At 35.9% G+C, this 17,980-nt stretch overlaps 1 protein-coding gene across 1 annotated transcript; it reads left to right on the forward strand.

Moving 5' to 3' along the window:
* The first annotated feature begins 626 nt into the window (after window positions 1-626).
* LOC133336825 (calmodulin-lysine N-methyltransferase-like) lies at window positions 627-2,027 on the forward strand. The gene has a single exon (XM_061545106.1). It carries the CDS (start codon window positions 627-629, stop codon window positions 2,025-2,027), a length of 1,401 nt encoding a protein of 466 aa, XP_061401090.1.
* Window positions 2,028-17,980: the final 15,953 nt, after the last annotated feature.

Consider the following 17,980-nt stretch of genomic DNA (forward strand, 5'->3'; position numbering starts at 1 on the left):
CACCATTTACCTAAAATCGGACGAAAATATATAAAGGAGCTATATCGAAATCTGAACCGATTTTCACGAAATTTAGCACACATCTTTCTAGACTTTATTAAGTACTCTATGCCAAATTTCATGCAAATCGAAAGTTATATAGGGACTTCGTGGATCTTTTACCTAAAATCGTGCGAAATTCCAAAGGGTATTCCGAAAACCTCGATCAGTAAAAAATTAAATTGGATTTATAAGGAATAGCTACCATAACAGAACCCAATAGGGAAATTCTATATATATATATATATATAAATAATTCATTAACAAATCATATCACCGTCTGTTAAATAGTGAAAATCTTTAAAAAATCTGTGTTCCTCGACTAATCAAATCCTTCCTATTTTTCTTTCTTTTCAGGTTGGTACAACATTTTTTTATTCGATTACTCCCAATTTATGGCACTCCACTACTATCCAAAACTAAATACTCCTTGAATGGATTACAAAGTACATTGATGGGTACACACTCTCGTTCTTTATCTCTATATCTATAACCTAAAAAGTCATATCAGAAACCCAATTCCAAAAAAAAAAAAAAAATCCGACAACAAATCGAACACAACAAAGAATCTCCTAGAATCTAAAACAATGTCAACATCAGCAGTACAAACCTCAAGCGTGGCGGTAGACGACAGTACAAAACAGCACCAGCAACAGCAACAACCACAACTATCATCCATATCAATAATGTGGGATTATGACATTGATAATACCCTAAATTCAATTAAAGAAAATTGTCAGACCAAGAAAATTTATAAGACCAAAGAAGCGCCGTTAAGACCCTCACCACCAACACCTTCACCGTCACCACCACCCCAACCTCCATCGTCAATGCAACAAATGAGTAAAACAGAAGAGCAGGTGCAGGTTTCCCCCACTACTGTCAATAACACCGAACCTAGCAGTACAATAATTATGAATTCCAATTCTAGTCAAAAATTACAACCGCTAATGGTAAAATGTGATGATATTAAAGCCGTACTACCTCTAACACCACCAGCCACACCAGTCACTCAAAACACTGCCCGTAAACGTTGGAAAATTCTCGCCAAGGTGTTGCGCAAAGATTCCGAAGAGACGGTATCGTCATCGGGCGAAGAATGTTCGCCGGAACAAAATGCCTCAGTGCGTCGCTTTAAGTCATTCGATTTGTTGCGTCAGGATAGCTTTGAAGATCACAGTACCTTAAATTATTTGGGCAAAGCGGAAAATTGGTATAAATACAAGGTGATATTGGATACCGGTAGTAGTTCCACGCATCAGGAGTTTACTGTAAATATCCATCACATGGATCGCCATTTAACGGCATCGGATTTAATGGGTTTCAATAATACGGGCAATATTTGTGTATGGCCCTCCGAGGAAGCATTGACGGCCTTTGTATTCTCCGATTTGGCGTCGTATAATGGCAAATGGATATTGGAATTGGGTGGTGGTTTCACCTGTCTCTCCGGCCTTATGCTATCGAAATATGCCAAACCCTATGCTGTCCACCTGACCGATGGCAATGAAGTCTCAGTGGAGAATGTCAAGAAGACTGTTTGCCTCAATGAAATGTCTTGCTATACGAAATGTTCCGTACTCAAGTGGGAGGATAAGACGGCTCGCTCGCCCACAGAAGCTGGGAAATTTGATGTTATCCTCTCGGCCGATTGTCTATTCTTTGATGAGGCTCGTTCTGCCCTCGTGGACACCATATGGTATTATCTCTCACAGCAGGGTGAGGCATTGGTTATGGCACCACGTCGTGGTAAAACCATGTCTCTGTTCATTGAAGAATCTGTTAAATATGGTTTTATGGTATCCATAACCCAACGCTACAATGAGACCATATGGAAACGCCATCTGGAGCTGATGAATTCAACACTTTATGATGCCGATCTCCATTATCCGGTATTGTTGCGTTTGAGAAAACCTCCCACGGAAAGGAATGGCAATACAACGACCATACCCATGGATATTTGCAAAGATGATAGTCAAGATCCTTAGGTTATGTGACATATAGTTAACACGTTACCCCCGGATTTAACCTGACCATACCATGCGATTATTTTTCTCCTTTGTTAGAAAAATGCTCTGAACCAAAAAACAAAATTTTATTAATAACTTCAACAATTCCATTTTTATTAATTCCACACACACTCTCACACACGTAGATATTTTGAGATATATGTGAATGTATGCTGCAGCGGGAGCATCATTCCGAACTTGTATTACCTTATATTGTACCAAACTTAGTTTAGCTTAGATATTTTGTAAAGTTTTTTCCCCCAAAGGAAAGGTGATTTTGTGGCGGGTAGAATAGGAAAAGAACAAGATTCACAGAGGAACATAGGGTCTTCAGTATCTAAAAAAAGAGCCCAAAAATATATGCGAGGTCATTAAAAGAAAGACCCGAGCCATTGTTTGGTCCACATGGGAGCTGAAGCTTCTGCCAGGGACCCAGAAAAGTTGAAGGGCCTTTAATACTCATAAAAGAATGTCTATAGCAGGGCTGGAGGACATAGAAGGTCTAAATCGTCTTCAATCCCAAATAGTGAACTAAAGGGTATAATAAGTCTATATACGCAATGGAGGTCCAAAGATGAGATCAACACTCTTCATTTATCCACAGAATATCTGGAAGGTTCATATAAGTGGTCCAAGGACATCTATCTCTATAGAAAAGCACCAATGAGCTTGAAGGTATTATATGTCCATAGAAGTGCCGCCAGGTCTTCTATGTCCATTGAAGGGCTTGAAGGTTTTCTATGTCCATAGAAGAGCTGCTAGGTTTTCTACGTCCATAGAATAGCTCAAGGTCTTCTTCTAGATCTTCTATGTCCATAGAAGTGTCGCCAGGTCTTCTATGTCCATAGAAGAGCTGCTAGGTCTTTTATGTCCACAGAAGAGCTGCTAAGTCTTTTATGTCCATAAAAGAGCTCAAGTTCTTCCATGTCCATAGAAGAGCTCAAGGTCTTCTGTGTCGATAGAAGAGCTCAAGGTCTTTTGTGTCCAAAGAAGAGCTCAAGGTCTTCGATGTCCATAGAAGAGCTGCTAGGTCTTCTATGTCCCTAGAAGAGCTGCTAGGTCTTCTATGTCCATAGAAGAGCTCAAGGTCTTCTATGTCCATAGAAGAAGAGCTCAAGGTCTTCTATGTCCATAGAAGAAGAGCTCAAGGGCTTCTATGTCCATAGAAGAGCTCAAGGGCTTCTATGTCCATAGAAGAGCTTTTAGGTCTTATATTTCCATAGAAGAGCTCAAGGTCTTCTATTTCCATAGAAGAGCTCTAGGTATTCTATTTCCATAGAAGAGCTCTAGGTATTCTATGTCCATAGAAGAGCTCTAGGTCTTCTATGTCCATAGAAGAGCTCTAGGTCTTCTATGTCCATAGAAGAGCTCTAGGTCTTCTATGTCCATAGAAGAGCTCTAGGTCTTCTATGTCCATAGAAGAGCTCTAGGTCTTCTATGTCCATAGAAGAGCTCTAGGTCTTCTATGCCCATAGAAGAGCTGCTAGGTCTTCTATGTCCATAGAAGAGCTGCTAGGTCTTCTATGTCCATAGAAGAGCTCTAGGTCTTCTATGTCCATAGAAGAGCTCTAGGTCTTCTATGTCCATAGAAGAGCTGCTAGGTCTTCTATGTCCATAGAAGAGCTGCTAGGTCTTCTATGTCCATAGAAGAGCTGCTAGGTCTTCTATGTCCATAGAAGAGCTGCTAGGTCTTCTATGTCCATAGAAGAGCTGCTAGGTCTTCTATGTCCATAGAAGAGCTGCTAGGTCTTCTATGTCCATAGAAGAGCTGCTAGGTCTTCTATGTCCATAGAAGAGCTGCTAGGTCTTCTATGTCCATAGAAGAGCTGCTAGGTCTTCTATGTCCATAGAAGAGCTGCTAGGTCTTCTATGTCCATAGAAGAGCTGCTAGGTCTTCTATGTCCATAGAAGAGCTTGAAGGTCTTCTATATTAATAGAAGAGCTTAAGGTCTTCTATGTCCTTAGAAGAGCTCAAATTTTCTATGTCCATAGAAGAGCTCAAGGTCTTCAATGCCCATAAAAGAGCCGCTATTTCTTATATGCCCATAGAAGAGCTGGGAAGTCTTCTATGGATTTAGAAGGTTTTCTATGTCCATACAAGGGCTTGAAGGTCTCATATGACAATAAAAGAGCTAATTGGTCTTCTATGGACTTAGGAGATCATATGTGTCCATAGAAGAAGTGCTTCTTGGTCTTCTATAACCATAGAAGAGATTGAAGGTCCAAAGAAGAGTTTGTAGGTCTTCTAATTGGGTAGCACATCTTCCTACCAAAAGTAATAAATATCGGTTCACTTCGTTCAATTCACATTGGGTAGAAAATATCCTTATTCAAATGGGAGCAATATTCTTTAAAAATCCACGCCCACATTTGGCTCTTAAAAAGAATTGTTTTTTTTAATCCGCGCCCATATTATTATTACTCCTTAAAAAATTCCCCATTTTTGGCTCTTAAGAACATTTTTTTTAATTCCACGCCCATATTTGGCCCTTACAATATTTTTTTAAAAAATCCACGCCCATATATTGCCTCTTAAAAATATTCTTTAAAAAATCCGCGATCTTAATTGGCCCTAAAATTTGGTTCTGAAAAAAAAAAATAATCTTAAAAAATGCGCCAATATTTGGCCCCATAAAAACATATTTTAAAAAATCCGCGCCCATATTTGGCCCTTAAAAATAGTTTTTTAACCGAATTTCCTGTAATTATCATATTAGGTTCCCATTGGATATTGGATATCTTCCTATAATAATCAAAGTCCCTATTGATTGGAGGTATTTTAATAGTCCTCTTGATGGTGGAGGTTATAAAAAGTTCGGCCCAGGCAAACATAAATACATTTGTTCTTATTTCTTTAGAGGACCTTGCTTCCGTTGAATACCCTAAAATGTCTCTTTTTATGTTAGAAAAAAACTATATCTGTTCACCACCCTCTAAAATCACCTTCGGAAAAAAAGAGAAGAACCCATACAAAAAGTATATAAGTATCAGCTTTAGATTCCTGTGTATTGAAGACATTTTTCCAAATAATATTTTTATTATTATTACACACTTTTATTTTTTTTTTTTATTTTAGTATTACTTTTAGTATAGTTTTATTCATATTTGATTTCAATAATATATCTATCTATACCTAAGCATTCTAGAAATGTAAATAAAAAATAAAAATAAACAAACTTAGAAAACAAACGTACGATGATAATAAGAAAAGACTAAAAAAAGAAAATCAATTTTATTTTAGTTGTATTCAAACCAAATGATGATAATTTAATACAGATACAAAAACAAATTATATTAATAAAAATAGAAATAAATTGAAAGCGACAACAACAATTCGTACCAAAAACAAATCAATCAATATCTTATTAAAAAAAAAAACAACAACAAATCAACTCAATTAGAAAAAAAGCTAAAACGAAACAAAAAACTAGAAGAAAATAAAAAAGATACGCCATAACAAATTAAGAGACACATTCAGGCGGACATATTACAACAACTATAAAATACACTTATATATTTAGTATATAAATAGTTATATATAAAATTAAATAAATATATAAAAAAAATACTACAACAAAATATTCTAATGTGACATACACTCATGTACAATTTACTCAAATAAATAATGAAGCGTACAACAATTGCAAATGAAAATGAAAGGGAAGTTTTTTTATTTTTCGAATAAAATTTTATAACTTTTTAGGTAAGTGAAAGTAGCATCCGGTATTTGGCCCCTTAAAATAATGTTTAAAAAATCCACGACTTAGTTTGGCCCTTAAAAATAATCTTTAAAAAATCCACGACTTAGTTTGGCCCTTAAAAAAAATCTTTAAAAAATCCACGCCTTGTTTTGGCCCTTAAAAATAATCTTTAAAAAATCCACGCCCATATTTGGTCCTTAAAAATAATCTTTAAAAAATCCACGCATTGTTTTGGCATTTAAAAATATTCCTTAAATAAACCACGTTTGTATTTGGCCCTTTAAATAACAGCACGGGTAATATCAGCGTCTGCTAGAGTGTGAGTTTGGTCTGGCGGGAGGTGGCCTTCTCCGGATTTCAAAACTGACATTCGTGTTATTATGGCGGTACCATGGTATAAAAAATCTTTGACTACCTCGAAGCTGAAGTTCTCAAGTTCCACAGTTGGTCCGAGTCTACTCGACGTCTTGCGCGTTGATACCATCAGCTTGGCAGACTTCTCAATTTCTCAATTTGTTCAAATGTGGTTGTTACCGCTCGCAATGTTCGACCCATTATATGGATGTCATCGGCGTAGGCGAGTAACATATGATGTTTGGTGTACAGAGTGCCATTTCTGTTCACCTTTGCGTCTCGTATGATCTTTTCCAGCAGGATGTTAAAAAGATCACAAGACAAACTGTCACCTTGTCAGAATCCTCGTTCGGTATTAAAAGGCTCCGAGGGGTCCTTTCCGACTTTAACTGCTGATCTTGTGCCAATTAAAGTTATCCTGCATAGCGGAATTAATTTTACAGGAATGCCAAAAGCAGACATGGCTTTATACACCTCTGAATGGATATGGCTGTCGAATGCGGCTTTATAGTCGACAAATAGGTGGTATGTGTTCGATGTGTTTTTCGTGTGTCTTTTTCAGGATTTGGCGGAGTGTGAAAATCTGGTCAATGGTCTGAAGCCGCATTGATATGGTCCAATGATGTCATTGACCATTGGCTTCAATCGTTCACACAGCACGCAGGATAGCACTTTATATGCGATGGGAAGAATGCTAATTCCTATATAGTTGGCACATATAGTCTTGTATCCTTTTTTGTGCACGGGACGTAGGATGTTGAGGTTCCAATCATTGGGCATGCATTCTTCTAGCTAAATTGTACTAATCAGCTGGTACATGCTCCTTATCAGCATCTGACTACCAGTCTTGAATAGTTCGGCTTGTAACCCTTCGGCACCTGCTGTTTTATTCTTCTTGAGCAGATTAATTTTTTTATGGCCTCTTTTGGCTAGGTGGTATACACTCTATACCATCATCTCTTATTGGTTCTGGGGTATCATCTTCACCGTCATTCTTTGATACCAGAAGTTTTTCAAAATGCTCCTTGCAGATCCTCAACACGCTGTCTGTATCTGTCACCAGGTTGCGTTTTTCATATCAGTAGCATTACGACACTCCTGGTCGTACCACGGATTTCTTGATGGTGGTCTTTGGTACCCAAGTGTTGCTTTTGCTGCAGTTTGTAGGGAGTGAGCAATTCACTGCCACTGTGCTTCTATATTATTATCGGATGGGAAGGACACGTATTCCTCTATAGTTCGCACATATCTTGTCTCCTTTTTTGCGCACAGGACACAGGATGCTGAGGTTCCAATCATTGGGCATGCATTCTTCTAGCCGAATTGTACTAATCAGCTGGTGCAGACCAGCATCTGCCTACCAATATTGAATAGTTCGGCTTATAACCCTTCGACACCTGCTGCTTTATTATTCATCAGCCGATTGATTGCTATTTTGACTTCATCTTGGCTAGATGGTATACACTCTATACCGATGGTAGATGGTATACATTTATTATTGGTTCTGGGGTATCTTCTTCACCGTCATTATTTGATAACAGAAGCTTTTCAAAATGCTCCTCCAAATGCTCCTTTTCAAAATGCTCCAGAAGCTTTTCAAAATTCTCCTTCTTTGGTGTTTTACTCGTTGGTAACATTTCCGGACTTGATTCTGACTCCTGTACATCTCGATTTGCTCAGGTTTTTCTTGTTCTTTTTTCTGAAAACACGTTTCTCCTCCCTCCTTTTCTCCCGATAATTCTGCATCACATTACGTGTTGCTACTGTCTGCAGGGTTGCCCTATTTCACATCAGTAGCATTACGACACTCCTGATCATACCATGGGTTTCTTGGTGATGGTTTTTGGTACCCAAGTATTGCTTCTGCTGCAGTATGTAGGGAGTGGGAATTCTTTGCCATTTTGCTTCTATTCGGGACAAGAAGTGTTCTTGTGGGAAAGTTGAGCGCAGTAGGCGGCCTCGGCTAGCTGTTGTGTTTGCAGTTATTGACGTCGAGTTTCCGTGTTGTGTTAGATCGCACCTTTGCTGCTACATTAAGACGAGTGCAGTCCTTGGCTGCTACAAGGTAGTGGTCCGAATCGAGATTCACTCCTCGGATCGATCGAACGTCTACTACACTGGATGAATGCCTTCCGTCTATCACAATATGATCAATTTGATTTCTCGTTGCTTGATCAGGAGAAATACATGTGGCCTTGAGTATATCGAGATGCTTGAATCTGGTGCTGCTAATTACCATGCCTTTTTTGCTGCCGCGAAGTCAATCGACCTCATGCCGTTGTCGTATGTTTTTTCATGGAGGCTGAATTTTCCGACGGTGGGGCTAAAGATATTTCCCATTCCGATTTTTGCATTAAAATCTCCTAGCAGAATTTTAATGTCATGGCCAGGGCAACGGTCATATGCTGTTTCTAGGCGCTCGTAAAATATGTCTTTGGTCTCCTCATCTTTGTCTTCGGTCGGAGCATGGGCGCAAATGAGACTGATGTAGAGGAACTTCGCTTTTATACGGATTATAGCAATTCGTCTACTGGAGTGAATCTGGAGACGATGTCTTTTATTCTCCTGTTAAGGGGACCCTCCCCATTCTCGGGGTCAAAAATTTTTTTGATTTAATTCGAATCTACATTAATTCAATAATGTCGCTAGGATAAAGCCAATCGGTGAAGATCTTCCTCATTTTTTAACTTGGTTTTTGGTAAAAAATCGGCGATTTTCCAAAAATATTTTTTCAAAGGTCCGCCATTCTGTTAATTTTAGAGCGAAGTCAATAATCCTAGTTCATACGAGAGCCAGACATGTACTCTTTCTAACACCGTTGGAATTTTCGGATTCTGATGTTCCAGTGAGGAGTTATCGTGCCCGCCATCAAAAATAAGGACTTATCTTTAATTACAAAAAAAAAAACAACAACAAAAAATTTTTGTAAATTATTTTTCTTCCTTTTTAAATCTTCAAAAATATATATATGTGCAAAGTTACAAACCATAACAATCATCGGTATTGATTTACCAGTCCATTGAAAATCTTGAAAAATTAAAATCGTGATTGGGGGGGGGGGTTCCCTTAATCATAACTCCGCCAGTCCCTTCCCATCGCATTTCCTGTAAGACAATAATATCGGCTTTGTACTTTTTGAGTACATCCGCCAAAGCGAAAACTGCTCCTGTTCTGTACAACGTGCGCACATTCCAAGTGCAGATTCGCAGATCGTGGTCCTTTATACGTTTGCTTGGGTCGTCAACGTTAGGGGGGTTTGGTTTTATTTTTCTTTGGTTTTTCATAGTAAGAGGGTTTTCCGAGAGTGGGTAACTAACCCGACGCCTCAAACCATTTTTTATAGTTCTTATGGGTGAACTCGCGGCGCATATTAGCTCACTATTTCACCGGGTGATGAAAATAGCTACCCCAGGATGAAAATAGCTACCCCAGGTGGCTTTGTTACAAAATTTTTCGATTTGCATAAAATACAATGTTTTCAATATTCCTTGGAATTCAAATATTTAAATACACACAGCTCTTGTGAATAGTGACATGTGTCACTGTTGCCAAGAATTCAATTCACTTTTAAATCACTTTTCCACAGAACAGTTATTTGTAATTTTGATTTATTTTAAGTATATATCAATATACATATATATAATGTACATATATACGGCTAAGGCAAATAATACGTCAATATATATTTATATCCGTTCTTGTTCATTTCATTTTTTTTTTTGTATTTCCTTTATACAGTTTTTGTTTTACATTTAAATCACTTTCCCCTGCTTTTTTTCACTAAGGACACAAGTCTCTCAATCGCTCGTGTCGAAGTGTACGTGTGTGTGTGTTTGTGAGTTTGTGACATTTTCGACATATGTTGTCAAGAACAAATCCCAATTATGTCAGATAATAAAATACACTTATCGACATACACACACATACTTATATAGAAATTATACTTCAAAGTGATTACACAGAAGAAAAAAACCTCCAAGGCGTTGGACCCTCACCCCAAGTTACAACAACGTCAATAACAACAACTATAAAAAAATGGAACGTAAAAAAAGAAATCACTCATGCATGCATACATACGTACATACAATTACATGCAACTGGCTCACATATTGAAGACAAATTGTCGTAATGTAAACACACATACATACGAATGTATGTATATTTGTGTATGATGGTCATTTAAAGAATTTTCACATACTGTGTCTAATCTACTACAAATATAGTATAAATAATGCAAACATACATACAAACAAATATGTAAGTGCTTGAGAATAAATCAGCATGTCACCCACTTATAAGTTATTTTCGTCGGTTATATCAGAGTGGGTTAACTAACAATGATCCTGCTAAAAGGACTATTGAAAAAAAATAATTTTTAAAGATTACTTTTTCAAGCATGCACACAAGGCGTGGATTTTTTAAAGAATATTTTTTCAAGCCATACATCCACACAAGGCGTGGATTTTTTAAAGATTTTTTTCCAGCATCCACACAAGGCGTGGATTTTTTAAAGAAATTTTTTTTCAAGCATCCACACAAGGCGTGGATTTTTTAAAGATTTTTTTTCCAGCATCCACACAAGGCGTGGATTTTTTAAAGATTTTTTTTCATGGATCTACACAAGGCGTGGATTTTTAAAGAATTTTTTTTTCAAGCATCTACACAAGGCGTTGATTTTTTAAATATTTTTTTTTCATGGATCTACACAAGGCGTGGATTTTTTAAAGAATTTTTTTTTCAAGCATCCACACAAGGCGTGGATTTTTTAAAGAATTTTTTTCATGGATCTACACAAGGCGTGGATTTTTAAAGAAATTTTTTTTCAAGCATCCACACAAGGCGTTGATTTTTTAAAGAATTTTTTTCATGGATCTACACAAGGCGTGGATTTTTTAAAGAAATTTTTTTTCAAGCATCCACACAAGGCGTGGATTTTTTAAAGATTTTTTTTCCAGCATCCACACAAGGCGTGGATTTTTTAAAGATTTTTTTTCATGGAAATTTTTTTTCAAGCATCCACACAAGGCGTTGATTTTTTAAAGAATTTTTTTCATGGATCTACACAAGGCGTGGATTTTTTAAAGAAATTTTTTTTCATGGATCTACACAAGGCGTGGATTTTTAAAGAATTTTTTTTTTCAAGCATCCACACAAGGCGTGGATTTTTTAAAGAAATTTTTTTTCAAGCATCCACACAAGGCGTTGATTTTTTAAAGAATTTTTTTCATGGATCTACACAAGGCGTGGATTTTTTAAAAAATATTTTTTCATGGATCTACACAACTGGGAAAAATCGGTTCAAATTTAGACATAGCTCCCATATATATTTTTGTCCGATTTTATGTAAATGATGCACCAAAGTCCCTATATAAATTTGGCATAGCGTATTGAATGAAGTCTGGAAATATGTGTGTTAAATTTCGTGAAAATCGGTTCAGATTTAGATATAGCTCCCATCTATATTTTCGTCCGATTTTAGGTAAATAGTGCACCAATGTCCCTATATATCCTTCGATTTGCACGAAATTTGGCACAGGGTACTAAATTAAGTCTAGAACGATGAGTGTTAAGCTTCGTAAAAATCGGTTCAGATTTAGATATAACTCCCATATATATATTTTCGTCCGATTTTAGGTAAAAAATGCATCAAAGTCCCTATATATCCTTTGATTTGCACGAAATTTGGCATAGCGTACTGGATTAAGTGTAGAAAGATGTGTGTTAAATTTCGTGAAAATCAGTTCAGTTTTAGATATAGCTCCCATATATATTTTCGTACCATTTTAGGTAAAAAGTGCACCAAAATCCCTAGCGTTCTGAGTGGAATCTAGAATGATGAGTGGCAAGTTTCGGGAAAATCGGTTCAGATTTTGATATAGCTCCCACATATACATATATATTCGTCCGATTTTACATAAATGGTGCCCCAAACTCCTAATGTTTGTCCGGACGTTATTGAGTTTAGTTGAAATTGGTGCAGATGCAGCCATAGCTTCCATTTGTATTCGTTCGACACGCGCTATTCGGCGTAAGAAATTGCATGTATCAATTTCGCTAAAAATCGTTTTCCATAATTTTTTCCCATAATACACTGACCGAATGTACCTTAATTCAGCATAGGATGCAGAAAGACATGAGTATGTTCCTTCGAGGAAACATTGACCTGCAATGTATGGATACATATGTACAATATGCCCAAAATGGTGAATGGTATCGTACAGTCGGCCCAGTCCGACTTTACTACTTCCCTTCCTGGTTTAAAGAATATTTTTTGTACGACTAAACGTAGTTTTTGATCCACTCTATTATTCTTCAAATTTTCAACTATAAGGAATGTGTGACATGCTTGAGTGTTTTATTTTTTTTTTTTTTGGTGAATATGTCACTTGTCATGTCAGTCAGCTGTGAAGTTCAATTCGGTTCACAAAACAGTAATATTTTTTACCAAACGGTTTGCCTGGATATCCGAACCCGCATGAGAATTCTCATTTCATTTGTGGTAATGCCGATGACAGGCAAATATATAAAATCTTGGTAAATTGAAGAAGTTACATAGACTGATGGCTCACTACATCTGTATGTATGACTTACATACTTATTATTTGACATACCTACTTTACCTTTCATTGGTCTCTCCCAATTTGTTTCTAGAAACCCCATCTCTTCAAGGTCTAACGAATGTTTCTATTAAAAATTTCTAAAGATCTTACGTTTCTAAATTTAGATTTCTTAGAAATTTTTTGTTTGACTAATAAATAATAAAATTTGCGATTTTATGCTTCATCCACTGCTCATCATAAATTGGAAAATTACAACCATTCCCCTACCCCGCAGAAAAACGTTTATTTTAAAATAAATAATATTTTGTTTGGAAATTATTTTGCCATAAACAAAATTTGTAAATTTGTTCCCGGTGTGTTAAATTTATATTGCAGCAACAATTTTCTCTTAACAGAAAATTTATTTTTATTATTACTACCCTTCCCCTTTCCCCTCCCAAAAAATTTGATTTGATAATTTTTGTGTTTGCTCGCTCTGAATGGAATATTTTACAATATTCCATAAAACCGTTTTGTTATGTTCTCAATTACCTCTGGCCCCTATAGTCAGATGGTGTGTGAGCGCAGTGGTCTGTCTGTGGCCTTTTGTTTCCACGTCCAAGAACCAACGCGAAGCGCACAGCAGCAGATGATTTTACATTTGGCGATGGTCTTGGCCAATTGTTTATTGTTTTATTTGAAAACGTAATGTAAACACGTAAACTTTACGTAAATAGTGTGGTGGGAAATACAAAAATTAGAGCATGAATAGCAACAACAATGAGAGCCAATTTCATGCCAACCAGCTAGCCGAATTGTCGGCAAGCGTTCAGCAGGTATTATTTATGCGTTTTTGACTTTTATTGACTTATGGCAATATGGGATGGATTCTAATCACTTCGAATTGTTCTAATTATGAGAAGAAAATTCTCACAGAATCGAAATCCAAAAAAAACCTTGAAAAAAAACATTCTTTAAACCAGTCATGAAAGTAGTAAAGTAGGACTGGGCCGAATAAATATGATATCCTTCACCACTTTGGGTATATTCTACATATGTCTCCTAACAGACTCCGCTCTTTCGAAAGAACACTGACATGACATTGAACAAACTTGAATATGTGATCTGGAACCTAAGCTAAATTCCATCTCGTTTGCGACAATGGGACAAAGTTGTCTAAATCGATTTTATTGACATAAATTTAATCTCAATCAGATACCCGTTTGTGTCTGCACCTGCACCAATTAAAAAAAGCTATAACGTCATTCTAGTCTAGTCCTGTAAAATCCATCGAAAATACACATGGTAGCTATATCTAAATCTGAACCGATTTCAACAAAATTGTGTGTCGGTCTTTAGTGCACAGTTTACATAAAATCGAAGTCAAATATAAATTGGACCTATATCTAAATCTGATTTTCACGACATTTAACACACATCATTCTAGACAAAGTTCAGTTAAAATCTGACGAACATATATATGGGAACTATATCTAAATCTGAACCGATTTTTACGAAGCTTAGCAGACATCATTCTAGACTCAATTCAAGTACGATATGCCAAATTTCGCACAAATCGTACGATATATAGGGATTTTGATACACCATTTACATAAAATCGGACGAAAATATATATGGGAGCTATATCTAAATCGGAATAGATTTTCCCGAAACTTAACACACATCATTCTGCACTTAATTCAAAACGTTATGCTAAATTTTGTGCAGATCGAAAGGTATATAGGGGCTCTGGTACAACATTTACATAAAATCGGACGAAACTATATAGGGGAGCTATATCTAAATCTGAACCGATTTTCACGAAACTTAGCACACGCCATCCTGGATCTAATTCAGTAGCCAAGACAAATTTCGTGCAAATCGTAAGATATATAGGGACTCTGGTGCAACATTTACATAAAATCGGATGAAACTATATAGGGGAGCTATATCAAAATCTGTACCGATTTTCACGAAACTTTGTACACACCATCCTGGATCTAATTCAGTATCCTATGCCAAATTTCGGGCAAATCGAATGATATATAGAGACTTTGGTGTCCCATTTACCTTAAATCGGACGAAAATAAATATGGGAGCTATATCTAAATCTGAACCGATTTTCATGAAACTTAACACACATCATTCTGCATTTAATTCAGTACGATATGCCAAATTTAGTGCACATCGAAAGATATATAGGGACCCTGGTGCAACATTTACATAAAATCGGACGATATTCACGAAACTTTACACACACTATCCTGGATCTAATTCAGTATCCTATGCCAAATTTCGTGCAAATCGAAGGGACTTTGGTGCACCATTTACTTTATATCAGACGAAAATATTTATGGGAGCTATATCTAAATCTGATCCGATTTTCTCGTAACTTGATGTGTGCATCATTCTGGACTCAATTCAGTACACTATGCAAAAGTTCGTGCAAATAGAAATATATATGGGGACTTTGGTGCACCATTTACATAAAATGGGACGAAACTATATATGGGAGCTATACCTAAATCTGATCCGATTTTCTCAATTTAGATAGGGATCGTCTTTGGGCCAAATAAGTGAGTCCATGAAAAAATATTCTTTAAAAAAATCCACGCCTTGGACAGTCCATGAAAAAATATTCTTTAAAAAAATCACCGCCTTGGACAGTCCATGAAAAAATATTCTTTAAAAAAATCACCGCCTTGGACAGTCCATGAAAAAATATTCTTTAAAAAATCCACGCCTTGGACAGTCCATGAAAAAATATTCTTTAAAAAAATCAACGCCTTGGACAGTCCATGAAAAAATATTCTTTAAAAAAATCCACGCCTTGGACAGTCCATGAAAAAATATTCTTTAAAAAAATCCACGCCTTGGACAGTCCATGAAAAAATATTCTTTAAAAAATCCACGCCTTGGACAGTCCATGAAAAAATATTCTTTAAAAAATCCACGCCTTGGACAGTCCATGAAAAAATATTCTTTAAAAAATCCACGCCTTGGACAGTCCATGAAAAAATATTCTTTAAAAAATCCACGCCTTGGACAGTCCATGAAAAAATATTCTTTAAAAAATCCACGCCTTGGACAGTCCATGAAAAAATATTCTTTAAAAAATCCACGCCTTGGACAGTCCATGAAAAAATATTCTTTAAAAAATCCACGCCTTGGACAGTCCATGAAAAAATATTCTTTAAAAAATCCACGCCTTGGACAGTCCATGAAAAAATATTCTTTAAAAAATCCACGCCTTGGACAGTCCATGAAAAAATATTCTTTAAAAAATCCACGCCTTGGACAGTCCATGAAAAAATATTCTTTAAAAAATCCACGCCTTGGACAGTCCATGAAAAAATATTCTTTAAAAAATCCACGCCTTGGACAGTCCATGAAAAAATATTCTTTAAAAAATCCACGCCTTGGACAGTCCATGAAAAAATATTCTTTAAAAAATCCACGCCTTGGACAGTCCATGAAAAAATATTCTTTAAAAAATCCACGCCTTGGACAGTCCATGAAAAAATATTCTTTAAAAAATCCACGCCTTGGACAGTCCATGAAAAAATATTCTTTAAAAAATCCACGCCTTGGACAGTCCATGAAAAAATATTCTTTAAAAAATCCACGCCTTGGACAGTCCATGAAAAAATATTCTTTAAAAAATCCACGCCTTGGACAGTCCATGAAAAAATATTCTTTAAAAAATCCACGCCTTGGACAGTCCATGAAAAAATATTCTTTAAAAAATCCACGCCTTGGACAGTCCATGAAAAAATATTGTTTAAAAAATCCACGCCTTGGACAGTCCATGAAAAAATATTGTTTAAAAAATCCACGCCTTGGACAGTCCATGAAAAAATATTGTTTAAAAAATCCACGCCTTGGACAGTCCATGAAAAAATATTGTTTAAAAAATCCACGCCTTGGACAGTCCATGAAAAAATATTGTTTAAAAAATCCACGCCTTGGACAGTCCATGAAAAAATATTCTTTAAAAATTCCACGCCTTGGACAGTCCATGAAAAAATATTCTTTAAAAAATCCACGCCTTGGACAGTCCATGAAAAAATATTCTTTAAAAAATCCACGCCTTGGACAGTCCATGAAAAAATATTCTTTAAAAAATCCACGCCTTGGACAGTCCATGAAAAAATATTGTTTAAAAAATCCACGCCTTGGACAGTCCATGAAAAAATATTGTTTAAAAAATCCACGCCTTGGACAGTCCATGAAAAAATATTGTTTAAAAAATCCACGCCTTGGACAGTCCATGAAAAAATATTGTTTAAAAAATCCACGCCTTGGACAGTCCATGAAAAAATATTCTTTAAAAAATCCACGCCTTGTGTTGATCCATAAAAAAATATTGTTTAAAAAAGCCACACCTTTGGTGCTTGAAAAAATATTGATTAAAAAATACACGGCTTGTATAGTCCTTAAAAAATGTCATTAAAGAAATCCAAGCCCTGAATGGCCCTTGAAAATTATTGTTTTAAAAATCCACACCATTCAAGAAAAAAATCTTTAAAAAATTCGTACAAAATTAATTAATTATAAAATCCATTTAGTATAATTTTAATGCATAAAATCATGTGTCCTTCCGTCTCGATATCTTCAAATTAAATCTTCGCAAGTTTTATCGCTGATAATTGAACATTGTTCCATGCCACTTCGATTGTCCTGTCCTTTGTCCTTTGATGAAATTAATGATAAATTGTTAGTTGTCATTTCCAAAGCTTCTGGTTTTTTATTCATTTGTTCGTTTCAAATCCTTAACGCTGTGAAGAATAAAAATTACAAGCATTCACACACATACACACACTTACACACCCATACACACCCATACAACAACAATTCAGCTAACTAAGTGAACGAACTAAAGTGTTACGAACAATAAGTTGAACTTAGAAATGTGAAAAATGTGTTGGCGTTAATACAGCAGCTGTGGAAACTACCTCCAACACCATGAACGAATGGCACAATGGGCTGTTGGTGGGTAAAATTAAAATAATAGTTTTGATTAAAAAAAAATAATAAAATAATATAAATTCAATAGTCTTCAAAAATTAAATTATATCCTCTGTAAATTTAATTTAATTTTTTTTTTTTATTTTTTCTTTTAAAATTCACTTTTGATGCCACACCATCGCCCACTGTGCCATTTAATCGTTTAGAAAGATGTCACAAAAGTGTGATTTTTCTTAGCTAAACGTGATAAGAGTCGAACATGTGACATCCTTAATTTTTTCCATCGTTCGTTCATTCGTCCGTTCCAACTTAATAAATCTCTTTTAGCCAAGTTGCAAAGATGCCAGATAACTGTGTTGAAGGTTTTTTC

Source organism: Musca vetustissima, unplaced genomic scaffold (assembly GCF_032173495.1).
Source record: "Musca vetustissima isolate MV318-11 ecotype Yass unplaced genomic scaffold, APGP_CSIRO_Mvet_v1 utg16716, whole genome shotgun sequence".
Lineage (NCBI taxonomy): Eukaryota > Metazoa > Arthropoda > Insecta > Diptera > Muscidae > Musca > Musca vetustissima.

What these genes read in the sequence shown, in the direction of transcription:
- LOC133336825 (XM_061545106.1), top strand. Translation starts at nt 627, where the DNA reads ATGTCAACATCAGCAGTACAAACCTCAAGCGTGGCGGTAGACGACAGT.